Here is a 27,676-nt window from a genome sequence, read left to right as displayed (position 1 = left end):
TTTTGCTTTTACAAAGTAAATGTGTTGCTTTTTATTGTATTTATCTTAAAAAGAAGCAAGACTGACGGTATTTTTAAAGTACATTAAGTAGGCATTAAGACAAGAGTGATTTGCGCTAAGGCAGGGGAGTGACATTTTTTTCTCTTTCATAATGGTTAAGCACATTTCATTGAGGGGGGAGAGATGACAACAGGTTCTAGAGGTATATTTTCTTCTTATATCAACTATAGAATTTCTGGTTTTATTTTTAAGGCCAACAGAAATCTGTTTAAAGAGACAGTCTTGGGTAATATATACTCAGATTTCATCCACTCCGTTGCCAAAATGTGATGTAAACAGAATACTGTGAATGCACTTTGTAAAGCAAAACAATATCTCTATAGTGTTATGTATTTTTATGTATACATCGATGAATATATGGTCTTGTTAACTCTTGGGAGTTTATTACAGATGGTGGGATATCTTTGTTTTTATTCTAAACTCTTTTTGTTAACTCTTGATGTCAGGAGTATGTGGAATTTTTTTAAAAGTGTTTTTAAAGAAGTCTCTTTATCCATCACCAATGCAAAGAAAAAGTTGAAAATGTCTTTCACATACTTTCCAAGTATTCCCAGTAACTTATTTTCCTTCTAGGTGATCCTCACTGCCTTTTAAGTTCTATGTTTTCTATAAGTGTGCGTAAACCTTTTATAGGCACGGCCGCCTTTCTTAGCCATATCTCAAATCAGTACATAGTTCTAAGCATCCCTTGTCATTTGTGAATCATGCCTGCTGAAATGCAAGCTGCCACAATGCTGTTGTCATCGGCAGAACAGTTCATCATCTCATGCTTCGTTGCCTGTAAAGCTGCTTTGAAAGCCCTGACTTGGGGCTGCTGTTAAAATCCCTCGTTGCAGAATTTCAAAGTTATTTTTTTACAGAAGAGAAGCAAATGTCTTTCTTTTCCTTCGTATTACTACCAGTGGCTAGTGAAGCAGTGTACTTCAAAACTGACATATGTTCCACACTGTAATTCTACTGGATAATTCATAGAGAACTGAATGAAGACATAGCAGGAAACTGCTTGTTACCACTTCAACTCCATAAGCATCTGCTCCAGGTTCTGCTCTTCTCTGGACTAACTATATTTTTCTATACCAGTTCTTTTTCTTATCCTTGCTGATATTTTTACCTTATACTTTCAAGATACTAAGTCTAAAGCTATGGTGTTCTCCTTCCCATTAATGAAATCCATTCTGACCTCCATTTTAAGGACCATAGGGTGATCAGCACCATTTTCTTTGCTTTAGAGAGATGGATGACATCGTATGCAGAAAACATGTATCTGACTTTGAAAGTCCAAACACTGAGCAGATGTGGGGCTTTCCCAGAGTTTCCTGTTCATAAGTGCTTAGAGAACAGCACCAGTTTTTCCGCATCAGCAATCTCACTGTATCCATTTACAGCAAGAAGTGACCGTCAGTAGCAGTTTATTTTTCTTCCCATGTTCAAAGAGAAAATTTAGGAAGGAAAAAAATACGTCAGTGACTTTGTGAGGTGTAGCAGTTGGGAGCATTTTATGTCACGGGTTAGAGGGGATGTGTATTCTAAGAATCTGCTTGAACCAACTCCTGCAATTTCATAGGAGTCTGACGATACTCATACTAATAGTGCCATTGAAAAGTATTGTAGGAAGTCAGTAAGATTTGTCTTGGGAAAAGGTGCTACTTTATGGAACTATTCATTGAAAGAGCAACGTGCAAAACCCGCAGCAACAAAAAAACCCCCTCAAATCTTGCGCTATAATGCACCAACGTGGCAGTGCAAGTCTTGTCTAGCAGTACTAATGGTGAAGGCTTAATTGATGGCTGCTTTTTGAGTCGAAGAGTCATGTCTGTCTTAAAAATGCTGCTCATGGACAGTATTGGAAGCAGCTGTAGCTGAAGATGTAATGAAATAGCTGCTGCATAGCAGAATTATTATGATTAATAGTAGTGATGTGGTTTTAGTACCCAGAGCCACCAATCAGCTGGTGGAGTCTCCCTGTAGTAGGTCCCTTTCAGTCTGGGCGTGTGGTTAGATGTAAGTCAGGAAAACCACAGATAAACTGATTTTGCAGGGACATATAAAGGAACCATTGTGGTTAGCTTCATGAGAACCAGAGGAAGCCTACCAGCTGTTGAACGTATCAGCAAAGTTGGGGGGGAAGCTGTATACAAGTTCAAAGCGCAAATAATACAAATGTCTATGATGTGTCAGTTTATACGTCTTTGTTTTTCTGATGGTTAATACAAGATTGAGTGTTGACAAAGGGCAGTGCAGAGGAAATGCTGGGAACGTGTCAATGGCAGAGTACCTCTTTCACAGAAATGCAGTGAACTAACTGTTCACTTTGGGCAATTGAACGCCAGAAGCATCTTATTTGACCAAACGCAGTTTGTTCTGTCTTTTATGCTCTAATTTTCCCTCATCCTGTGCTGTGAATTCCTGGTTGGAGTGTCTATTCTCAGCATAAAACTGTTTGTCAAACTTCTATTAAGCTTAAGGTGAAGAATTAATGAGCCATTCACTTCCAGTATTTCAAAACTAATACTGCTCTATTATTAATGCCGCAGAAAGTCAAAGATGTGGGTATGTACAATTATGGTTCAGTGTTCAGTCAGGCTGCTTTTTTTCTGTATTTTGGTGGGTACATCATTAAAACAGTGTTTCAGGTCATAGAATGAATTATTTTAATGAATTTTATCAGTAAACTTTTTAGACAGTTTTATTTAGTAACTTTTTGTTTTATCAGATCTTGTCAGAGACTGACTTTAATAACCAGGTAACGATGAAATACAATATTCTGTCCAATCTTTCTCTGAATCTGGAATTTAAATAAAAATGAACAGAAATGTGATTCTTATGGTACAAACTTTTTAGAGAAAAATAAATAAAAGCCTAACTGCATAATACTGAAGAATCTGTGCGTAAAGCAATATTCTTTTGACTGGAGAAGTATGCGGTTGTGACTAACTCTCTTCTGTTTCATGTGCTCTGATTTTTTCAGCTTTGACAAAAGTTATTGAAGTGATGGTAAAATTGTACTTCAACTCAGAATTGAGTGGCATATGGTACACAAGTATTTCTGCTAAATTCTTCCAGTAAAAACTTTTCAGAAAGCTCAGAGTGTGTTATCAATGCCAGTAAGTTAAGTGATAGAACACTCTAAAACGCTAGGTTACACGCGTGTATCCCAGACTGAGCAGTGTGGAAACCGATGCTCAAGGTTTGTGGTTGTGTTGAAGAAGAAAACACAAAACACAGTCATTGCGAAAGTGGAAGTGTAGTCCTCGCTTTCTATGAAGAAACTTTCTAAAGATTCCCTCTCCTTGTTCTCCTAAAATTAACTTAATAGTTGATGAACGTATTTTTCTTCCTGCATTCCAGTATGTTCTCTAGAGTCTTTCTTAAACCAATAGCGAGTTTAGGCCTGGCATGGTTAGATTCTTAGTCTTGTGTAGAGGAGAGAATTCTGTTTCTTGGAAGATTTTCATGCTATAAAACTGAATTTTCTTATAAGCAAAATCTCAAATTTAAGTAATTCTTGAAGCATTTGTTGTGCTCACAGATCCTGAAAACACTACGTGCTCCCTGGAGTTTGGCATCCAGCGGGGGAAGAGCAAGCAAAAATCTCGCAAAGTTCTGTCGATATGTTAGTTTCTTTATGAAGTTGCACCACGCTATTTTGCAATTGGTACAGCACCAAGCCCACGGGTATTTAAAAACTGAATGATTGTGCTTTAACTAGTAGCCCTGGAAGTCTCCAGATTTTTCACGGTGCACTGTGTTTTACTGGGGAGATCGGTCTTCAGTCTTTTACTTTTGAATCCTGATCGTGACGCAGATAGCTTTCCTCAGTCTCCTAAACAAGCTACTCTCAAGGCAACTAAGCAAGGGCTGGCAGAGGGAAAGGAACTCTTACTTTTTTTTCCTTAAAGCATTTTTTAATATTAATTCCAATACTGCTTTTTTTTGTAAATAGTTCAGGAAGTTCAATTACTAGAGCACCACATAGAAATCAGGCCTGGAAAAGATGTCAAGAGGTCATCTAATCTAGCACCTTCCCTCAGGGAGGGGATCAGCCATATCTACGTCACTCCTGACAGATGTTTATTTAATCTTTTCTTTGAAAATATTTCAGTTGTAAAGATTTTACCACTTGCCTAGGCAAGTCTTTATGAATTCCTGCTATTAGAAGGCTTTTCTTCCAGGTACCTTAATTTTTCCTCTCTATATTTTAACTCCCTTTCTATATTTTAAATGTTTTTTAATTTTTTTTTTCTTTTTTTCTTTTTAATCCCATACTTCAAACCCCATCTTCTATTGTGAAATGATTCGTTTTTAAACTTGGGAGGTTTTCTCGTGTGAGTCGTTCTCAAAAGTGTATCTTTCACAGTTTACTCAGGTGTGAAGCTCAAGTTGTGGGCCGATGGAGAAAGGAGAGATGCTTTTCATCTGCAAGGTTTGAGCTTGGTTTCGCCTGTAATACAGTCTGCAGATTGACAAACAATAGACAGAAAACAATGTCTTAATATATCTGAAGGACATTTTAGGATTCTGATTCCAAAAACAGACTCTCATACGTTGAGCAAACTGATTTTTCTGTCAATTTACTGAAGTAACAACTTTTCAACCCCCCGACTTCAATAAGACAAAACTTATTCTAAATTATCGTGTTTTGAACCAGTGTCACCTTTCCATTTAAAAATTTGATTCTTTCAAAGTCAAGACTGATAACACTTTCAATGTGTATTAATGGTGAACGAAAAAAAAAAAAAGGAGGATGCTTCTGGATTTTTTTATATTGTGGTTCAATAACAACACTCCTGTTAGTAATTTTGTGGACATTTATTAGAACGTGTGTTGCTGATTTCTGATAGCTTCTTCACTTTGTGGTTGTAGTCACACAGAATGTAAAGGATGCCTTCTGGTTGTAAAAGAACTCCATGTCAACAGAAGATGTGGTATCTGTTTTATAGAGGTCTCGCAGAGGCGCCTTGTATTCTGAATCTCTAGCTGGAAGTTGGGAAACGATTCAGTATGGGCAGGTCTATTGGAAGGCTTTTAGAGTTTTGCAGGTTGTTCTAGAGCTGTTTTCTGCCCCCTGCTATGGACCTCCTCTCGTTTTCTGTGGTGAGCTTTTTGTCTGCAAGAATATTCTTGCTCTCTATAGGAAGAGATGGTGCCTTTATTAGGCCAGCTGAAATAATTGAGAAAAACAGATGAGCATCTTGTCCTGAAGTGCTTCAGAGCATTTCCATGTGCAGAGTTTGCTTTTTTTTTTTTCCCAGTTCTGTCAGTTGGTCTCCCAAAATATCTCAACTCATCAGAAATCTTCCCATGCTTAAATGTTGGACAGTCTGGAAAACACTTTTTTCAGTTGAAGGGAGATTTTAAGATGTGAGGTTTGTGTTGTGGCTTCTTAAGATATTAAAGCTGTAAATGAAGTATTCTGATGCTTTCTGATCTGTACCTTCTTCCACTTGACATGTCGGTTTAGTACACTCTTACTCCAGACCTCTTTTGGCTGAGCCTTCAACCTTCTATCACAGAAATATCCCTGCGTTTATAAAATAAATAGTCGCCTTAGCTGCTTTGAACCCACTTTGAGGCAATGAGATGATCAGATTATATTCTTTAAAAGAGGAAGGTGTGTATCATTTTCAGGCTTTTTGGTATATGCAAGGAAGCACATCTCATCAAGTTGCCAGTGTGTCGTCAATGTGCAACTTCTGCGGTGTGTTTCTTGTCAAATTTTTCACAAAAGCTTGTTTGTGTGATAGCTCAGCCCTTGAACAGTTTTAGTGTGAAGCAGCACAGTTTCTGTAGAACTTAAACATTTTGGCATCCCTAGCAAAACGAGCAGCCATATGAGCGGTAGCATCGTTCAGTGCAGATAGATACTAAGATGTAAATTCAGGCTGTTTAAATGTCTGCTCTTCCCTGTAGTGCTGTGTTCAGTTCTTAGCTCAATTTGAAAGTTTTTTGATCAGTATTTCTATTTTTCATTGATTCTTTTAACTACATACCAATTAGATTTGTTGTGTTGTGTTGTGTCACACTCTTTGACAGTTTCTTTCTTGTGGAACTGTTCCCCAAATACTATGACATGTACATGTAATTTAGTGGCACATGTTCTTGAAGGATTTATTTTTTTTTTCCAGTCAGGTAAGTACAAAATAATGACTGCTTATCTATATCAGTTGGTTTAAGCTGTATTGTAGATATTTGTTTATTTTGTTTTGTTGATGCAGAAGAGAAATCTTCTAATTTTCATTTACTAAATTGCTTTTCTCTTTTTAATTTAAGATGGAAGCTACAGACAAAATCGGCTGAACCTCACAACACTGTTAGTACAACCAATTTCTGCAGTGCTTGCCAAAAAACTAGTTTCTTTACCTGAGGACGTTGTCCAAAAAGATAGATGCATACCCCTCCAAATGCCAGCTACAGGTAATGCTTTTTAAATAATCTTTTCTTCTAACTATGAAATGTTCTTCAAGGACTCCATTTTCTATAACTGTAAATAACGAAGAGGTTTAACTGATTATGATTTTTTTTGCTTAGCAGCTTTCTAGAAGAGACTATGAACAATCTAAAAATTATCCTCCCAAAATTTGATAGATGGAAGTTTTGGTTAAAAGGAAAAAAAAAAAAAAAAAAGGTCTTTAGTGTAAGTCATTAGGCTGTAATTCTTAATATTGACTCAAAAACCCCTCTGTCTAGATACCATCACAGGGAGATTTTGTTAGTGCTGCAGTAGGGTTAGGCCTTGTTGTCCTACTAAGAATATGATTTTAACACTAAGGTGCCAGTAGCGGTATTAAAATTATTCTGTGTCTTTTTTCTGCCTCTGGGATAATAATACTATAATTCTAACCAGTGATACGTCTTTCTGTGGTCCTTAATTTGTATCTGCTATAGAATAAATAATGTATTGTTGTCTGAACCTTCAGGCACCTTTTCCTCCACGTTTCATGGAGGAAAACGGTCATCATGATAAGAACAAAATACCTTGAGTAGAGCTAGATGTAATGAAAGAATGCATTCAGAGTGTCTCTTCCGAGATAATGCCGTTAGCAAAGTCATACAGAGTATAGCTTGAACAAACTCATTGCTGATGCGAGGAAGAAAAGAGAGAATGGAGTCTTCCAGCAAAGATGCTGTACAGTGTTTCAGTGAAGGAAGGAACACCTTCCAGATAATGTTCCAGATGGGGTGCATGTTTAAACTTTAATTCTGTCTTGATTTTTGTTTTGTACTGGTCTGTCTTTCACCAGAAAAAAATGCAGAAAAAATGGTATATTTTATTATAACGCCTGTTTAAATGAATTGATTTGAAGCAGCGGTCTTGGAAGGGGGAGACAAATTAAGTTAACCACTGTATGCTGTGATGAGAACAGTAAAAGCAAATTTTAAGGGCAACGATTGTACTATTGCATATGTGCTCTATCACTCGTTTATTGCTTTTGGAAAGTTACTCTGCAATAGGAATACAATACAAGAAGTCATAAAAAGGGTTGATTAATTTTATGGCTTGTGTTAGCATTTGTAGATATGCATACTAAAAAGAAAGGGCGAAGGACCTCATGCTTCATGGCTTAAGCTGTTGAGGTTAGGCAGGACTATTGCTCTTCATCAATGGCTGATATTTTAAAGATGAGCTGATCTTCCCCACAACCAGTAGACAAAGACTATATAAACAGGAAAAGGTAATTTTGGAAGGAACAGGTGCTTAACCATTCCAGGTAGGATGCGTGAAGCTTGCTAGTGTTGTAGGAATTGTCAACAGCTGAAGCGCCTAAAGGAAAGCATGAATTTGGGCTGGCAAATGATACTCATTTTAGCAAGATAAAGGGCTGCACTGTCTGTTTCTCAGAAAGCTTTGTGTGGAGGCTGCAGGACAAAATCACCTAAAGGGCAGCTTATTCTGCTCTTTCTGTGACAGGTGTAGCATGTCTGTTTTGATTCCCTGAGAAGGTAGGAATTCTGTGGGGTGGAAAATTTCTGGAAAGAAAGAATATTCCAAGCTAGCAGTCTACTAAGAGCCAGTCCATGTCCGGCTTACTCTGGGTGAACGCAACAGCTTGTGTTTGATTTCATGTAAAGCTTCTGAACCGCAGTAATCCATGTGGGATTTTTTAAAAAAATTCTTAATTTATTGCACAAGTAGGGTCTATAATAAGACGCCTTGCTTAATTCTATAATGCATTATGATATATTTGCCTTGAAATAATGGTGAAACTGTAGATGTGCCGGAGCATACGGTGTGCTGAAGTGTTCAGTAGCAGCCTTAATGGAAGAGATAAGACTGGTCTCATGATAAGAAATCTTGTATAACTAGTTAATAATAGTAATAGCTAAAGAGAAAATGCTGAGCAGAGCAATGCATATGAGAACAGCGAAGGCTGAATTTGCAGTCTTCCTGTTGATTTGAAGAAGCTTAAGAGAGATTTCACTTCTGACGTAGAACTCATCACTTATCTGCCAAAAGAGGTGAATGAGCAATTCAGATGATTGGTTGGCTTAAAATTTGTTAGAATAAAATGATCATCATTCTCTCATCAGTATGTTTCAAAAAGCTGAACAGCAAATTCATCAGTAATGATTAAACATTTATATATAGTTTTCTCACATTGCCTCTTTTTTCCCTTAGCCTTGCAGTTTTCAAGAGACATAATGTGACAGAGAGAATGGGAGGATATGGAGAGAAACGTCTGAGATATATCGAATAGTGAGAATTGAAGTTAGTTATTAGTTTTGTGTTAGTTGAAGTTAGCAATTAGATTTGCTTTTTGGTTAGTATTGTGCATTGTTGTTAATCCTCATTGATCTGAAATTCTGTGCTCCCATGAACTTTTTCCAAAAAAGGGGGAATTAGGAGGCATTTAAGAGTGGAGTTTTGTAGAGAAGCTGTACGCTTCTGAAGCTTTCTTTTTTTACATAATATTACTAGGACATTTGCTAGAACACTGTGAAGATTGCCGTAAAACTAAAGCACTCCTGTAAACATAAATGAAGAAAGTCTGGCTGTGTTGCAGTAAACTTTATTTGGTGTTTGTTATCTGCCAGTTGGTAGCTTTCAGTCACGTGCAACTCATCCCTTTTCAGTGAATCTCTTGAGTATTTAAAATAATTCCGTCTAGTGGAATTTAATTTACAAAGTGTTCCTCACCACTAATGACCATATACGTTGATGTTAAATGGAAGTTTGGTAGCCTGGAAGTCTCATCGTCAAAACCACTAGAGATAGATATCTGATTTTTCTCTTTGCCTTTAAGTGTGAATTTTCATATTCATATGATTTGCATCTGAGAAGACAGAAAATGAGAAAGATCCAGGATTTCACTAGTGATCAGTCTCCAGCTGTATGTGGCAGAAGGGCAGACCTGAGGATTTCATAGATCAACTTGCATGATTAAATAGCTTTCATTGTCATATGGTACATAAGGGAAAAGGTGCTATATTTTTCAGAGGATGAATGGAACCCCGAGGAATTTGAGTTCCCAGAGTTGTAAATAGGGAGATCCAAGGGATATTGTCTGAAAGGGTCTCAGCTGAGATCCTCTCTAGAATTTAGAAGAAACTAGATAACATGGTATATGAGGAAATGTGTTCACATGGCTAAGTAGACATTTAAATTAACAGGAAACAATAAGTAAAATAAAAATTGTTTTTAACAGTGAGAAGATAGAGATTGTCACCAACAGAGACAGATTTGTGCTGGGAAGTGTTCAAGTTATTCATAAATGGCTATGAGTAAAGGTCCTTTTCCCTCCTTCCTCTTCAGCCACAGAATATTGTGCATGCTAAAAATATACACGAGTCAAAAATTTACATGAGTTTAAAAATTCACTGAGGAAAAAAACAATCAAAAGAGTTTAAACACACACACAGACACCCCTTCACCTCTCCTCCTTGGCTAAGTAACTTTCGAGTCACTGGAGGGCACAATAATGTCTTAGGAAAGAATCACTGTACATTCATCCTATTCTTATGTTCTTCTCCATATACGTGTTGTTGGTCACTCCTGGAGATAAGGGCTGGATGGCCAGCTGGTCTGACCTAGCATGCCTGAGCAGTCTGACTCCAGTTACAGGAAATATAATGCAAGCAGTTATGCACTGATCTCACTTAAAGGCTTCTAAGTTTCTTTAACCTACTGATATTTAAATCCAGCCCTATTTCTCTCTTTGTCTGGAGCAACCAAGATCACCGAGGGTGTATTTTCAGAAAATATCAGTACAATTAGCATACACAGAAGATGATCCCATTTCTTATGAGCTCTTAATGCCTTTTGCTGTGAAGTAGGTGTAGTTATTTATATTTTCACTTAAAAAATAGTAAAACCAAAGTATGTATAGTTTGAGTAACTCAGTGATACCAAGCACTAGGTGAATAATACAGCCAGGTAGAGAAAGACTCCCAGCATTCTGCTATAGCTAGTAAAATGACTCAGATCAAAATGCTTTTTAGGTAAAATCTTTTGATCTTTTGTAACCTTTTTTAGCCTACAGAATGCAGTTATTGATCAATACTGAATAATGTTAATGACTGCAACGCAAAACTCAATTGCTGCAAACAAATCCACATCCTCCACCAGAAAAGCTGAGAGTGGAAGAGATAAGCAGAAGTGGCTGTTACTGGAAAGGTTTGTAGCAGAACACAAAGAAGAATTTTTGTAAGACTTTGGACATCTCTTTTGTACAATTCGACATGTCAGATGGTCATTATACTGAGTTTTATAGTCAACTCTGATCATGTGAAATTTGAATAATGAATTATAAGAAAGGAAGAGTCCTTTAGTTTCCATGTTATATGATCATTGTCCAGGACAAATAAAGTTCTACGCCAAGTGCTGCCCTAGTGCAAATCAAGCCTGTTTAGTTTTTAGTTGGAAGAAGGGCATGAAAAGATAAAAGATACATATATCCTCCTATTAGGCTACAGCCTCGTGATGTTGTTAGATGTGTTTCTCCTTCGTAGCTTGCTACCTGTCCGAGAAAAGAAAGAGTACCGTATTTAATAAACTCTGGCTGTGCCATCATACGCTATGATATCAATTAGCAAACAATCCTATCATTTCTAGGTATTTGCAGTAGGCTAAACATAAGTCCAAGAAAACAAATAGAGAAAGATGCCAGCATGTTGTGTGGCGGTGCATGTTACTGTGTCTGCCCACTTTGAATACGTTGTACATAACGGTAAAAATATAACGATGTTCTGCAGGTATTGCTTATTGGCATTTCAAAGAAGTATAGATGTGAAACAGGGAAGTCAGATGTAATACACATATACTGTATATTAAAACTTACAAACATTTATACTAATAGTCTTGGATTATCTTTTTCCAATTGCTTTAAATTCTCTTTTTAAATAGCAGTTCGTGAAAAGAATGAAGCATAAACAGCGTGAAGCATTTTTCTTTATATATGTTCATTCTACTCCTACCTGAATCCCGAAACGTTTTTCTACCAGAAATGTAACTGATCAAGATATGTTTTCAGAATTCTGCTCTGTGCGTTACTTTCTGTGTGATGCTTTGGGTTTGATTGCTGTAAAGCAGGTAAAGAATCTCTCAAAAATAGTGTGTGATGATGAAATTCAACTATACAATATGAAGCATTCTCAAAATTCATAACTCTGATATTGAGTGTTACACAAGTATTCTGTATTGCATTAAGCCATCCCACTTTATTCTAGATATCACTTATCTTCAAAAGTTTTTTGTCTGAATAGGTTTATTGTTGGATTCCATATTGTAGATCAGAAAGTTCATTCATTAAGCTCTTCAGACCAAGATTGGATTTGAGGACTCGGTACCATTGAATATCCATTTATAAAGGAGAATATATTTTTAGTAGGCAACATAGTTGGTTAATCAGATAAAAATCTAGTAGGGAAAAAAACTGGGGATACTAGATTTCAGAGGCTGGATCTAGATGGTGTACTGCTTATATTAAAAACACTAAAGGCGTTTTGTTACAGGGATGTCTGTCTGGGAGTTTTGACATACTCCTGCACACATAATTTTATAATTCAACAATACCATACGTTGTCATAGATTCAGTATTGATTTCTGTGTATGCGATTTAATAGTGGTGTACAAGATTTTTTTCAGAGGTAATATATAAATTATAAAGTTTATATTATTTTTTAAGTTTATTTGCGTTTTTAAGTATGTGAATTATGTTGCATATAGTATTTTTGGTATGTAAGTTATATTGTTACATAAATGCTTATGACGTTTACATTTCTTTGTTTAAAGTCCTCTGTTTAAACTTAATTGAAAACTGATTTAAAATACGGAGTAGATAAGGTTTTGCACTCAAATTGACATGATGAAATACTGAGAAATAACTAAAATATGTTTTTCACAGTCCAGTAAGATTTCAAAATCCCATTTACTAGGCGGTCTGATACGGCGGTAGTAGTAGTTTGGAATTTTACTCAGTTATTCTAGAAAATGTCAAATGAAAATAAAGCATTTGTTTCAAATTACAGCAAAATCTGCTGTTGCGTATGTTTTAATGTATACTTATCATACTGGTGGTTTTAACAGGGTATTCCAAATATTACGTACCAGTCCATATTATTCTGTACAGTGTCACCAATAGAATATAAGAAATCTATGACACACTTGATTATTCCTTATGTGTAAATAGCTTAAGGTGGTCCTACATTGAGTGAAGTTAGCTGTTACTGTGTCAGCATGTCCTCTGGTATTTGATACTACTTTAAAGCCTCAGGTCTCGGGGCAAATAACGTTATGAAAACTCTAGCTTTCATTATCAAAAAAAGTTATTAGCCTTCAGGGGCGTCTATAAAGCTTGGTGTAGTGTGTGCTCAATAAGTCAGCGGTTGAGTTATTAGAGCCTAATGTAAGGTTTTGACTGATGGGAACTCTGTTGAATGCAATTTTATCCTGACTACCTGCGCTGAATTAGTGCCTCCGAAGCGGCCGTGGATTTTTGATGATGTTGGAAAGCTTTACTTTAATTGTAATTTCAAACTGGTGTATTTTTATTCAGTTGTGGTTTATGTTGATTTCAGCAGGAATTATATTCATGTTAAAAATTGGGTTACTTCAAGTTATTCAATACACCGTATTCCTGCAGTCTTCTCAAATAACTTCTGGTTTTATAATCCAAGAACTATGTTATTGAAATGCATGAATTCAATTAGTACTTGATGCTTCTATACTGAGTTAAACGTGCAGGTAGGGAAATTTTTGTATATGAGAAGCAAAATTCATGTCAAATTAGTCAAATTTCAAAGCTGAGTCCCTAATGAGGCTATTTAAAATCCAGTACTCAAAGGAATGCTTAGAAAACTGACTGATTATAGGTGTTTAGTATGATGAGGATTCAAGAATTTAACCAACATGTTTGAAAATCAAACTTATACTCTATGTCGGTATATGCTTGGGATAAGGTTAAAAGCAATAAAAGACATAAAACGTAAATAATTTTTCAGGCTACAAGTGGTAGTTTTTGCACGTCTGATGTTCTAAAATCAATCAAAATGGAATGTAGGAATATATCAAAAAAGAAATAACCACGCATTTCTAAAAATAACTATGTAATTGTGTGTGAGAGGAGAAGGTAGTAATTTGGTATGAGACAATTTACGGATTTCAAGTCAAGAGATAAATAGATAAAAAATATTGACAATAAATATTTTTCTGTTCTATTTCAGAAGTAGCTTTTGCCTTACACAAACTCTGTTTCCCACATAATGTTAAGCTAAACTCTCCTCATAGTTTTCCAGAAAATACAGAAAAAAGAAAGTTGTCAAGATCTTTAAGCATTAGGAAGAGAGTTTTGTTGTCAGAACTGTTTAAAAGGGATTAAATTTCCCTTCTGTATACTCCAAAGAGTATTTTCAGCCTTTTCATCTGGTGCACTAAGCCTTTAAACCCAAGTCACTTTAAGCTGACGACTGTGATACATGACTATTAACTCGAGTATCTGATTCCAGAATATGTATATTGCTAGGAGTTATTTTTCTATTTATTGTGTGTTGAAGACTGGGTAGCTGATGTTGGTTAAAGTTCAGTCAGTTGTCTTCGAAAGGATTTATCCTCCTTTTGTGTGAAATGGGGCATAAACAAACATACATCTAAAGTGCTGTAGGGTTAGAAAAGGGAAGGAAATAAATTTTGGCTTGAAAATCTTTATTAAGCAGGGTAAATTGGCTCTAGAATGGTTGCAGCTGAGAAACCACAGCAAGAAGTAACTTGCAATAGTATTAGGTAAAATTTAAACTGCTTAATCAACGTGGATGCCATGAGCTGTTTTCTCATCGTTTTAAAAGACCAAAAAAAGAGAACATAGTTGACATTATAGTGCTGGGAATCCTTTGGATTAATAGGGTTTTTTTAATAAAATATTTTTTTTAATTCTAGAATAATATCTGTAGACTTAAAGAACACAATTCATGACCACGTGGTGTTAACAAACCTTACAGTAACTTACATCAGAAGGGCAAAGGTAATCACCACTCAAACCCCAACGTATGCGTGATAGATCAAAATATCAAGTTGCTGTGATTGATTATTTTTAATTAACTACTCTTGACTCGCATTTTCTTTACTGTTGCGTTCTAGCAAAACCAGAGTTGTCACGTAGAGGACGCATCTATTGATGATAGAGAAGGTTTTGTCTGAGTAAAAAGTAGAATAAAATATTGCTAGTACATTATTTTAACAGCGAAGAAAGATCCTAGCAGTTGGCTTACTTTTTTTCAAATATCAACGAAGACTAGTGAATGAAAATATATTGGATTTTGTTTTAAGAGAATTTTGAAGTAAATTTACCAGATGAAGTACCAGCAAATGAACCTTGAAGAACAGTATTGTAGAGATGTATTGTTTTTATTTTTACATGTTGCAGTAAACTCCCCTCTTGCTTCTTCCACATATCTCGGAAAACAAAGCCAGGAAACAAAGTGTTAGAAATACATCTGTGGGAGGATAATAGCTGGGAGATAGAGAGCAAAATGATCCATGGAATATTTTAATTTTGGTCTGTGACAGCTGGGATATGGACATTGAAGGAATTCTGGCTCAAAGATGCCTTTAAGACAGGTCTGAGGTGGGGTTGGTGCAGCATCTGGATGGAAGGAGCCTCCCTGAAGGTCTGGGATGACCCAGTGGTTATTGTCAGACAGTTGCCAGCATTTAAGCTGGAGCAGTTCAAGATATTTTCACTTTTCTCAGGTAGAAGTTATGACCTTTCAGATGAGATGAATGTTAATACAGTCTATTATAATGCAAACGAAACATTTTAAAGGTATCAGCAGCTGCCTGTAGTTGTTTTGTTTCCATTGCCACAAACTGCAGGAGTTCGAATGGTTATAATGTGTGTCCCACCCGGGGACAGAGGGAGTGACAGTAATTCTCAGCAAAGGACAGTTAATTTTTTTTAAGCTCTTTTAAATCAGATGTTTACTTTTCTCTGGCTTTATCCTATGTTAAAGTCTCAGCTGGCATAGCAATACTGGCACGTCCCTTATATACTGGGGGGTTGTGGAATTTTTCTGCCGTTGTATTTACACCATTTCCTCAGTTGATACCAGCTAAGCCAACAAAAGCTGTCTTCTCTTGGCATAAGTTCACAAGTATATCACCAAAGGCTATGCTGGCAAAGCGAGGAGTAATGCAGAGCTCTAGCTTTTCCCATCTGATTTAGCGTAGGACAAAAACCTATAAAGATTAAGACAGATTTCCTTATCATTGAATTATGTAAATCCTACTCTTTTTAATTTTATTTTTTTTCTTTAGTATTCTGGCAGCATTTACAGGGTGAATTGAATGATCTTTTAACTCACAGAGTAGAGATCTCCTTTGAGATTCCAGCTTTGAATCCCACTGCTAAGATGGGAGTAAGAAAATAATGTAATATTTCATATTTTAATCTCTGGTTCCTATTCAAGTATCTTTATTTTTTCCTTTTTTTTTTTTTACCTTTTTTTTTTTAATGTGATTTATATCTGCGGCCTGTAGATTTCTTAGATGGATAAACAATTTTAAAATTCTCCTTTTTTTTTTCTTTTTATCTTTTAACAGGCAAAAAAATAATTAGTCTGAGTATTCAGTCAATCACAACTTACAAGACCATTTCTAATGTTATTGGATATTTAAAAGGAACTGTATTTCCTGGTAAGTAGCCCTTTATCGTTTGCATCAGTTATTTGTTTCATGATGGCTGGGAGTCATCGCTGGGATCAGGATTCTGTTTTGCCAGATAATGCACTAATGCAGAGGAAGGAGAGCATCCTTGTTGTAGTCATTTTGCAGTTTGATTTATGGCAAAACAGAAGAGAATGAGCTCAAGGGGATACTGTAGTTACAGTAAGCATATTTTTACACAAGGAGGAATTACACGTAGACCATAGAGAGTATTAGTATTTTAAGCCAAGTAACTGTGTTGGTGGTTTTAATTTCAGGATGTACTGTATTGCATGATTTGAATTAATATGCTAGTTGTCTATGCAACTTTAGAAAAGGCTGTACTTTTTTTCTAATCTTAGCAAAATTTTGAGATAAATAAAACTCTGTGCTTTGAGTCCAGAACTTCCCTCATAATTCATGTCTCACTGAAACCAAGGTGTAGGGGAGCATAATCTGGCTTAGTTAAGAATCTAATATCAAATGTGATTATAGAATACAAAAATCTGTGACTAAGTTCATAATCACACTTGCTGCAGCCTTATTTTGTGTTAGAATCATGCCTTTAAGCTAGTTTTATACAAGTCTATGAATAATAATTACTCTTCTGTATGTTTAAGATTCTAAGTGCAACTGTGACGTAAACCACAAACCCCCTTCCTCCTTTGATGCTGTATGTAGATAATGTGATAATGAGGACAAGATCATTTGGGGTTTATTCTGTCTTCAACTGAATGTATCTAAAAGTTGAAGGGTTTCTGCAACATGAATGAACGCTGTTGCTGCTTACTTACACACTGCAAAGTCCAATTCCTAATGCACAGATGGAATCATCACCAAAACATCATCACATTTGCCTTGATAATACTCTTTTATTAGGTTCAGAAGAAAGGTCGCAAGTTTATCTATGGTCCCTTAGGAGGTGGGCTAGTCATTTTGTATTTTTGTCATGGAATGAAGGAGGTGGAGAAATTTTAAGTTTGTTCCTGCTAGTAAAATAATGACTCGGGTTTGTGTGTGCTGAACGCTGTACTTTTCACCAGAACAATTTTTTTTTAAACACCATAGAAGACAATTAGCACAGTGAATTTAATTTCCTTCAAGAATTTGAAGTTACTAGTCTACTGTTGCTGATGTTTTGCAAACAGCTGTCATGGAATTTGAAGGTAGAAACTGCCATGTTTAGACATATTGTCTACTGGATTGCGAAACAGAAGCAAGATAAATAATAAAAAGCATGCATCAGTTTCTGTTTAATGAATTCTTTATCTTCTCTATACCTGAATCTTTCATCTTATATTCTTAATAAGAAGCTACTTTTTAAAGGTACGACAGTATATGGTTACCTTTAAGAATTTAAGGATATATAATCAAGTGAAGTCTGTAGATGCCAACAGTTTGTCCTGTAAATGTCTCGCTGGGCCATAGCAGCTGGCTTCTAATGTAGGCACAAGTGAAGCATTTGGATAACAAAATGGGTAACATTTTGTACAGAATCTATGTTAAACCTTCATTTGTTTCTCTGCTCTTCCTTCTTGATACTATAGCCATACCGTCGCAACTGATTTCAGTGTTTGATGTTTTCATGGAATTTATTGCCTGTTATTTTGATGGGGTTTTCCTAGTTTCAGACACCTGAAATATTCATCTTTATGTTTCCAGAAAGGCAGAAAGAAAGCAAAATTTATCTTTAGTGATTAATGAAGAACTGCAGAGCATAACGAAGGATGGATTATTTTTTCCTCAAAGGCCTCCTAACACACGCAGATGAACACATCTATGTAATGGTGATCTTATTTGATCTGAGGAATGACAATGAGCATCAGAAATACCACTGAGATATTAAAAGACTTCGGAGCAGAGGAAATATGATAGTTGTTAGCCTTTTAGAACCTGAAAAACATAACACTGATTTTGTAGCTCCGTTGGACATGGTTGAAAACGGGATGTATGACGAGAGAAGACAGTGTAGAGTTATTCATTTTAATGATAAATCCCTGTTGTCCAGCCCATCGCTACCCTGAACGCTATCCCATCTTACCACTTTCTAAAGTATCTGGTGGGTTTTTTTTCTCTCTCTCTAGTCCTTTCTTTCTCTTTTTTCTTACCATGCGGTCTCTTTCTCTGCATGCTTCAGCAAATGCTTATGAGAAAGGACAGCTGCTGCCTCTGTACACATGACCATCCTTTCTCCTGTGCTTTTCCTGTAGTCATTTGCTTCAGGGTGTTGCCTCTATTCGAGAGGGAGAGATGTGCAAAGATGAAGAATTTCACAGGAGGCACCAGCTGTTATGTTTTACCCCTGTTCATTCAGCTGGCATCTCCTACAGTAAGTTGCTGCTGGTAGCTTTCTCCTCCATCAAAATGATCAAAATGTCCTATACAATTTTACGTAAGGTCTCTTTCCACTCCCCTTCACATACACTGCTCACAGGCTGAGCAGAGATTATAATATGGGCAAGCACCGATCCTGTCGGATCACCCTGTGTTAGTGGCACTTCATGTGGCGACCTAGAAGCCTGTAAGGCCATTCGTTTCTGTTCCTAATTCCTGACACTGAGTTGAAGATCCTACAATTTTTCACTGTCAGTGCAATCTATAATTAAACATCTCACGATGTGGCACACAAGTTGCGAAATTATATGACTTAGGTTGCATTTTGTTACATTAAATCATTGTGTACACTTAAATTTACATTTTTTTATATCTACTTTTAGAAATTAATGTTCCTTTACAAACCCATACAAACCCCAAGCAGTTGACTGAAATGTTGTTTTATAGGTACGTAACAGATTCCCTTTTGTAAAACATTTTTGATTCCTTATGAAACAACATTGCCACGTACTTTGTTGAACAAAACTGGTAAAAGTCCAGTTTGATAATCAAAGTACGTTGGTGTTCAGTTAAAATTGTTGGTGTTCAGTTAAAATTGTTTCTAGGCAGCAGTCACTACAAAAATTGCTGAGGAGTAGATATTAATTTTATAAGCAACATAGGACGCGGGCATTTTGCCACCTATGTGTTGCTACATTCCAGTGTACTGATAACAGTGAAGAATGAATCCCCTTGGATAAAGAAACAATACTGTCAGAAAACCAAAACTTTTTGCACTTTTTGGAACCCAAAATGACACCAAGAGGTTGTTGTGGATCTGGCATCACTTGATAACTGCTCTTCTGCTCTCTATCGGTATCCTGAAATATGGAAAGAACACCTTTAAAAGTCTAGATCTGGACCAGAAAGAGCCTTTACTAAATAGCAGAACACAACCGGTAAGCAGTCATTCAGGGGCGTCGGTTGTGAATTCGTCTCACACAGAAGGTCTAATAGTTTAATAAGTCATTCAGCATAACTCTGCTTAGACTTCTCGACATGCGTCAGTCACACTAGTCATTCATGTTGTTTCATGCCACAGCATCCTTTTGGAATAAAATAAGGTTCTTTACACTTCTGAGTTCGTATTTAGATTATATCTTATGACTCGAGAGATGAAGATTTCGTTTAATTTCTCTGAAAAAAAATGTGGGTTTTTTTTCTGGATAACCATAGCCATGTTCTTTATTTCAGGTTGAAACTTCTTGCTTTTCATTTTATGAAATATTTTCTTCCGCCCTCATCAAAGTTGCTAGGTCTGACTTACCGTTTCTGTATCATTCATTATCTCTATTCCTCTGTCATGTTTCCTCTCTAAACCTGCAATCCAGGTCTTTTCAGTGTCTCCTTACATGGAAGTCTAAGTCCCGATATATAACCCTTCTGGTTACCAGCTTCTCAACTGCTGTTTCTGCAATGTCTTTTTTGAGATAGGGTGGGGAGCACTGAACACAGTCTTCCAGGTGAGGGAGTACTAATACTTTGTGTATTTTCTCTATGTTTCTCATTGTACTACCACACCTTTTGTTTTCTTTTTTTGAACGCTAATATGTATTCAAGATAGAGTTTCCTGGTTATTAATTTGTGTTTTTTCATAACACTCTAATGTGAGCATGGAATTTTATTAGATTATCTGTGTGACCGAGTCCTGGATTTAAAAATGGTATATTTTAGACTTACAAGAAGGGAGAGTAATAAGAAAACAATGAAGGCAAGGGCAGAGGGATTAAATTAGGAAAGTATGTACACATATTTACTTAGTAGTTTATTTTTAAGTAGGAGTCACAGTTTTATGTATTTATATTGTGTGATTGTCTTGCACATGATCATTTTTGTTGACAGCATTGTGTTGTATTAATGACATTGCAGACTACTAATACAGCTCATCTTTTAGGTTTTTGAAAATTCTTTTAATGCTAGTATCCAGAAGAAATAAGATTTTTCTGTCTGTTTGTTTTGGGTTTTTTTTTCCACATTTCAGACCGATACATCGTCATTGGTAGCCATCACAACAGTTTGAATACTTACGGTGGACAAGAATGGGCTAGCAGCACTGCGATCATCACAGCATTTATACAAGCCTTGATGTTGAAGGTGAAGAGAGGCTGGAGACCTGACCGCACCATTGTTTTCTGCTCATGGGGAGGAACATCATTTGGGAACATTGGTTCATATGAATGGGCAGAGGTAAAATAATTTTAGAAGGACTCGTTGCAACAATGTTTACTGCTGTTGAACGCATGAAAACAGTGTGAAATTACCACACAGAAATTTATGGTTCATTAAGTGGTCCGTGACATCTGTCTGTGTACATTCATGTACTCCATAGCAAATGCAGTGAAAATATCTATAGAGGCAGTTCTGTGGAACAGAGCATGTCTGATGATAAGACGGCAAGTTGTTACCATAGCTGTGAAGGTTGCATATACAGCACTTTGTGAGCCGATTCCCCTCCCTAATTCATCAGAGGACTGTAGAGGGCATTGCCAGGGTTTGGGGGGCTTACGAGGGGAAACATCAAAAAAGACCTAGGCCCAGGAGCAGCTTAGACAGCATTTTCTTCTTCTTAGGGATTCAAGAGTTACTAATTTTTAATTGATAGGCTTAGCACGCGGAGAACTGAATCAAGAGCATACTGAATGAAGAGAACTGTAACGTAAACTATAGTTTACGTTAATTACATAAACCTTTCAGTGTCTCAATGGCTAGTGCTGATTCGCTTTTCATGTATTTGTGTTAAGGACTTAGATGCAATCTGACACAGACAATTCCTTGGGCTCTTGTTTTCAACAGAATAGAAGTCAGCTTATTGAAATAAAATACTTCATCGGGGTATTGTTGATCATATATGATTACAGTAGACTTCAGCCGATAAATTAAAGGAATAGCTAGCAGAGGTTCAGGGCTGCTGAGTTAAAACATTAGATAAAATGAAGAGTTAATTGTTTTTTATCATGCATGAGGAGCGGCTAGCTCTCATTGAAGTTTCATACTTCCAACATGATTATTCTTCAAAAACAAGATGGGGTGAAAAAATCAAATTGAAAAGATCCGGGCTGGAAGTAAAATTTGTTTAGTTCCACTTCAAGTCAGCTTTACATCAGATGTAATTGCGTTCCACCCCTTCTGTTCAATATAAAGAGCCACTTCATGCAATGCAAAGAGTAACTTATTACTGAGAAGGCAAAGGGGATCTCTTTTAAAAAGAGATAATAATTGAAAACAGTTCGTACATACTGTTTTTGTAGTCTAAAACATAATAGAATGAAAATACAAGTTACACAACTCAAACCTGAATTTGGTCTCTAAAAATTGGAGTACATTTAACTGTTGATAATCATTGCTTTTAAAGTTTGTCTTCTGTCAGGCATAAGCTTAAACGGCCTTCACATTGTTTCACAGTATGTAATGTCTTCGTTTTGGGCCTTACAAGTATAGTCCTTTTTAATTCCTTCTAGGCCTGTTTGCATTTTTGGTGAGATGATGTGTGAAATGGAATTATAACTTCTGCTATATAGAGAAATAATGCTAAGATGTCCTTTGCAGTTCATAACAGCATATTGTAAGAAGTAGTAGTTAAGTAATACTTAGGGATTCACAGAGGACAAAAACGTAGGGTGCAGTTTTTCCCTGGAAGGAACTGAAAGAACAAAATAAGTCTTAATTATAACGATGCATAGTAATAACCATCGCTCTGCTTGTGTTGTAGGATCTCAAGAGAGTTCTTCAAAGAAATGTTGTGGCTTACGTTAGCCTCCATAATCCGGTCAGAGGCAACTCAACGTTATACCCTGTTGCATCCCCTTCTCTTCAGCAACTGGCAGCAGAGGTTAGAAATTAAAATACTTTCTTTCACGTGTCGTTTATGAGGCTACATGGTTAGCCCCCTCCATGCCTGTTGGTTTTAGATAACTATAGAATCATAGAATCATAGAATCATAGAATGGTTTGGGTTGGAAGGTACCTTAAAGATCATCTAGTTCCAACATCTCCCACTAGACCAGGCTGCTCAAAGCCTCATCCGGCCTGGCCTTGAACTATAGGTGGAGGTTGTTTTGTTTAAGCATTTTAACCTCTCAAATACACACGAACTGTTTTTCATAAGTATGCAGGTTAATTTTATTATAAAAATTACAATTTGTGTTAGTGGGTTGGAAAGGGTAACTTACTTCAACAGCTCAGCACACCAAGTCTCACCACACTTGCATGCCCTACAGCTTTTTCACCTTTTGGCAGCTTTAAAGTAACGTATTTTTTATTCTTTAGCACAAAGCACATTTTTCTCTTCCTAATCTGATTTTTCCAGACTGTTTCTCAATTTGCATTTAAAACCGTATATTTACCAGATGTACCGTGACACACAGGGAGAGTATTACTCTAACTATAATAAATACTGTCTCGAGTAAGTATGTCAGGGTCAGTGCTCAGCTGCGTCTTTGGAACTAGTCTGAAGCAGAACATTCTGTAGCTGTGATGGTGTAAGTGCACAGAGACTTTAAACTAATGACCTTATTGCTGTTTCTCGGGTTGCTGAATCTATTAATATTTTAAATTAATTGAAAATAATACAAGGTACATACTAAATGATGGAGTTTTTATCATGGAGTTCAATGGAGTTCAATTTGAATTTCATAAAGTGTGCATTTTAGATGGGTTTTTTCCCATAAATATGCCAAGCCTAATACTCATTAAGTTATTCTGGTGTTTCTTTGACTTGCCTCTGAAGCATTTGGTACTAACCACTGCTCTGAGTAGCATCTTGAATTGAGACTGATCTGTCTTGGCAATTGTCCCACTGTTAGTAAAAGATACCAGGCAAATTGCTCCTTAGCGATGTTTTAACCACTTCTGCTGTCCAGTCATTAGGTGGTAATTTCCTCACAGAAAGGATCTGGTATATTCTGTGTAAGTATTGTGGAAAATGCAATGCAAAATCAGTTCTTTTCAGGGGAAAAAAAGGCTTTAATTTGTGGAAAATTATTTATAATGTTATATATATGAGTCTACAGCTGTTATGGATATGTCAATTAGAATTTCTTTAGAAGTTTTAGCTACTGTATTTGCAAAAAATACTGTTCTGATAGGTTGCTAGCCTTTTGCTAACCTATGGAGTTCGCAGTCTGATCTCCATGAAAACAGGTATTTGCCATTTAAAGGAGAAAAATTATTACGTTAAGTCCTTGAGATGTTGGGTTTTTCTCATGTTGTTTCTTTGACTTCACAATATGGTCCATGGCTGCAGTCTGAAAACAGTAAAGTGTCTGGAAGTGTGCAGCAGACTCTTTCTTTATTATCTAGTTACCACTTTATTAAGATTTGACTCTTACTCTGATAAACACCGTATTAGTAAGAGTGTTACAGTCATACCCTCTGTTTTGGAAAGAAAGCAAAGGAAATCTCTTTTTCGCTTCACCCGATTTCTGTGGTGCAGTTGGGTTTGGTGTAATATTTTGTCAGTCTTTGTTGTAATAGCAATTGTATCCTATCCAGTGGTACAGACACAGCCTCTCTCAGCAGTCCTTCCTTGCACCAGTTAATTAATCAGTCAGTAAAACATGACTAGAACATCATTTTTTTTCTTCCAATAAACACCCTCTCTCTCACCTCTGATTCTGTAATAGCTAACGCTTTAATATTGAGATTGCATCCATTCTGCATCTTTACCCTGAAGCCCCATATAAAAAGAAAAACACAAAATGCATGCGAGGTCGTCTGTATACTTTTTTTTTTTGGTAAGATAATGTTATTTGTAATTAATGCAACTGTCGTACAGCTTGTGATGTTAAAAAGATTTGTAGGAACTATTGCATCCACATGCTGGCTAGATTTCTGAATTTCTGTTGAGTATATTGACAGTGATGGAACAGCCCAGCACGCGTCTTCCGTTGTTCCCACAGGTTCTCACAATTTGCCGTGTGTCTAGGAGATTTTCTCTGGAAGACTGATCAACTTATAAAGAATATTGATATTACTCGCAGCACTTGTCAAGAAGACAATTTAATTATAGATTACCGCAAAATTATGGTAGTGCAAGTGGTGTGAAATGTGTCTTTTTGGGGCTTACCTCATCTTGAAGAAATTGTGAGTCCATTCCCATGAGATTCTTGTTAACGGGCGCAGGTGGCAAAGTGCTTAAAAAGTCCATTGAGAGAAAAGGATCGTTTTCATTTGGAAGAATAATTCTCTGAACATAGGTTTGTTCAGAAAATAAGGTGAAACAATAATTTAGAATTAATAATACCAATCCATTTTAAAATGAGAAGAGAAAATAATCAGCCGTGTTTAGTTAGGTGGAAGCTTTCCATAGTTTGTGGATACATGGAAGATACTGCTTTGTACATTTGGATTCAGTGGTAAAACTCATACTTCCTTTTTTTTTAAATTCACAAAAAAAAAGAGACTGACTTGCATTCTTTTTTTCCTGTTCCTAAATCATGTTACAACACTGTTCTGAGGAGGAGGAGGCCAAGATCTGCTCACCATTTGCACCAAGGACAGAGTTAGGGTTTTGTTGAATGCTCGCTGTTGTGCTAAAACTGTGGGCACTCCGTCTCAGTAAAACAGAGGAAGAATGTTTTCCTAGGGAGAATTAATACTTGTTACAAATGCCTACGCAGGTTAAGTGTTAGGATTCTAGGGAAATGAATGAAAAACTGTAGTTTGTCCCGCGAAAGAAAACTCAAGTAAAAATCACACTAAATGCGGAGCACACCCTGAACGCGCCAGGGAGCGCAGCTTAAAAAGAAGTGTGGGGAAATGGCAAACCAAGCTAGGCAAAGGCATGCCATCGTTTACTTTCTGTACTGTAAAAATGTCGCTTTCCTAAAATAAAATTTTGGATACTTGCTAATCACTGCATCTTCCAAAACACTTTTTTTTTTTTTTTTTTTCTTAATTTCAGGAAACTGTAGGAAAAGTAGGGAAGAAGTTTTAGCTGAAATGTAGTTTTTGTGAAAATTCTGGACTTACCAATACAAAGAAAAATTACAGACCTGATGAGTTGTCTGTTGTGTGAGATTGGTGGTCAGTTAGAGAATAGGATAAGTGCTTGGCTAACTGAGAAGAGACCATGACTTCTCAAAGATGTTTTATGGAAAGGGATTACATCTTTATTTTAGTTGCAGGTTTCAAAAGGGAGCTACATAAGCAATCTGCAAATAATAATTTTATGTGCCTGTCAGTGGGATTCAGTGGGATTCTGCTTGAAACACCAAATTACATGAAGAAGCTTATTTAAATATTTGGATTAATCAAGCAAAGAGGAATTCAAACAACTCTGAGACCTTGACATATTTAATTCAAATCTTTTTTTATATAACTATGTTAATTAGTGTCCACATTAACAAGAGGGAAATACTGCCAAGTTATATTTTTCCCTACTATTATTTTGTAAGGAAAATGATTGTTAATTCGCTTGCTCAGTTAGTGAATCGCTATTTGTTGGCAGTGTCATTGGTAAATTGGGTTCGTTTGATGCTGGCATTCATTCTCTGTAAATAAAGCCATTAATGATTTTTTCTGTAATTAACATTTCATAAGTAAAAAAGTTATTATGAAACATAAATAAATTGCTGTTTCTTTTAACTGATTGTATGACCACCGCTGATCAGAGTCCAGGTCCGCTGTTACTGCTGAACCTGAGAAAACTTGCTGCTCCTTTCTCCTACGGAAAAGAGCCATTTAAAGCTGTCAGACAATGAGTTAAGCACTTTCTAGATCAGAAATTAAAAATGACTGTACCAATTATTGTTCCGTGCTATTTATCAGTATTTCTTTCTATTAATGGAGTAAATGGCGTAGGACATCTTTACATTTAAAGGTGGTATTATTGACAGGAAACTTATTTTTTCTTCTTGAAGTAGACCAAAGATAAACTTCTGTACAGATGCTTGTCATTATTTTTATTTATTTATTTATTTTTAAAAAATCTGACATGAATGTCAACATTGATTCTTTTCTTCCAACTTCTATGTGTTTTCTCATATGTTTTGTTTTACCTTCAGCATTTAATAGTGGATCTGCAAGCTTTATATATCAGCAGGTTGTAAAGAAAAAAGAAGCATTAACATATTATTTGAATTGCTTGTTGTATGCTATATAACAGAAGGTTACAACTTGCACATGAATTTTCAATCTTTACCTATTAACTGCTTTTAGTGCTATAATTGCTTGCTGGTGTTACTTTTTATACTTGTGCTAAAAACAAAAAAAATCTCTTGAGAATCAGAAGTTTACGCTGTGAACTCCTGTCTCAGGAATTCATAACCGCGTTAAAAGTATGCTGTTAATAGAGACAATGCTTCACTGACAGCTCTATTAAATTCATTAAGATGATGCTTCTCCAGTGTGAGAAGCAAAGTTCCATTTAATGGTGGATTTGATTTTGGAGTTGCAGCAGGTACTTTGCATCTGCTAACAATGCTTTTATTTTGATAAAACGTTGCTTTGTCCATTGTTGCGTATTTTTTCACTCTTCTAATAGATAAATTCTGGTTCAGACAATGGATAATCATTTAAACCTACTCATACATTTTGCTGTTATGAAAATACAATTGCTGTTAACCATGGGGAAAAAAAGTTTGTTAGCACGGAAGAATGCAAGTCAACTGGTTTTTATGTTGTGAGCTTATCGAAGATCTGCCAAAAGTCCTTTGTTTCTAATGAATCAAGCTGCCTGCTTCCATGTCCTTCCCTGTCTTTATGAAATTAAGGTATTAAGTTCTTCCGTTAAAAGCATAAATGACGTATAATTTCAACAGGGTTTTTTTTGTTGTTGTTTTGAAATGTAAATGGCAACTTTGTTAGCCATTGTAGATAAAATTGAAGAAATCTGGACATTTTATTATCTTTAAGTGTAGTGCTGGAGTATGTGAGATTTCGGTAATTCCTTACCTTCTGTAGAATGGATTTTGGTTCTAGGCTTCTATTGTTCAATCTAATTAAAACTGTCTAAGGTAATAAGCTGTTCAGTGTAATGGCATTGTTTTTTCCTTCCAAAGACTTTATCCAGACTACTGGATATTAGAAAAGTATCTAGAAAAGTTGACTTCAGTTCTGTCTAAATATGCCTTTGCTTAATTTCATCTTATTGCTCCTAGTTATTTCCCTTCA

At 36.1% G+C, this 27,676-nt stretch overlaps 1 protein-coding gene across 13 annotated transcripts in view; it reads left to right on the top strand.

The window, feature by feature from the left end:
* The window catches only part of NAALADL2 (N-acetylated alpha-linked acidic dipeptidase like 2), a 647,972-nt gene that overhangs the window by 345,269 nt on the left and 275,027 nt on the right, over window positions 1-27,676 (top strand). For 12 of the 13 annotated variants that reach the window (XR_008467120.1, XR_008467121.1, XM_054206715.1 and 9 more), the window contains 4 exons: window positions 6,331-6,474; window positions 16,091-16,183; window positions 20,547-20,752; window positions 22,275-22,394. Coding sequence is in view for 11 of the 13 variants with exons in the window: in XM_054206715.1 (XP_054062690.1) it covers window positions 6,331-6,474; window positions 16,091-16,183; window positions 20,547-20,752; window positions 22,275-22,394 (563 nt within the window). In the remaining 2 variants the exon portion in view is untranslated. The remainder of the gene's footprint in view (window positions 1-6,330; window positions 6,475-16,090; window positions 16,184-20,546; window positions 20,753-22,274; window positions 22,395-27,676) is intronic. The other variant, XM_054206722.1, reaches the window with a different exon arrangement.

The sequence above is a fragment of the Rissa tridactyla genome, chromosome 6 (genome assembly GCF_028500815.1).
Source record: "Rissa tridactyla isolate bRisTri1 chromosome 6, bRisTri1.patW.cur.20221130, whole genome shotgun sequence".
Lineage (NCBI taxonomy): Eukaryota > Metazoa > Chordata > Aves > Charadriiformes > Laridae > Rissa > Rissa tridactyla.
This window is presented reverse-complemented; position numbering and strand designations above follow the sequence as displayed.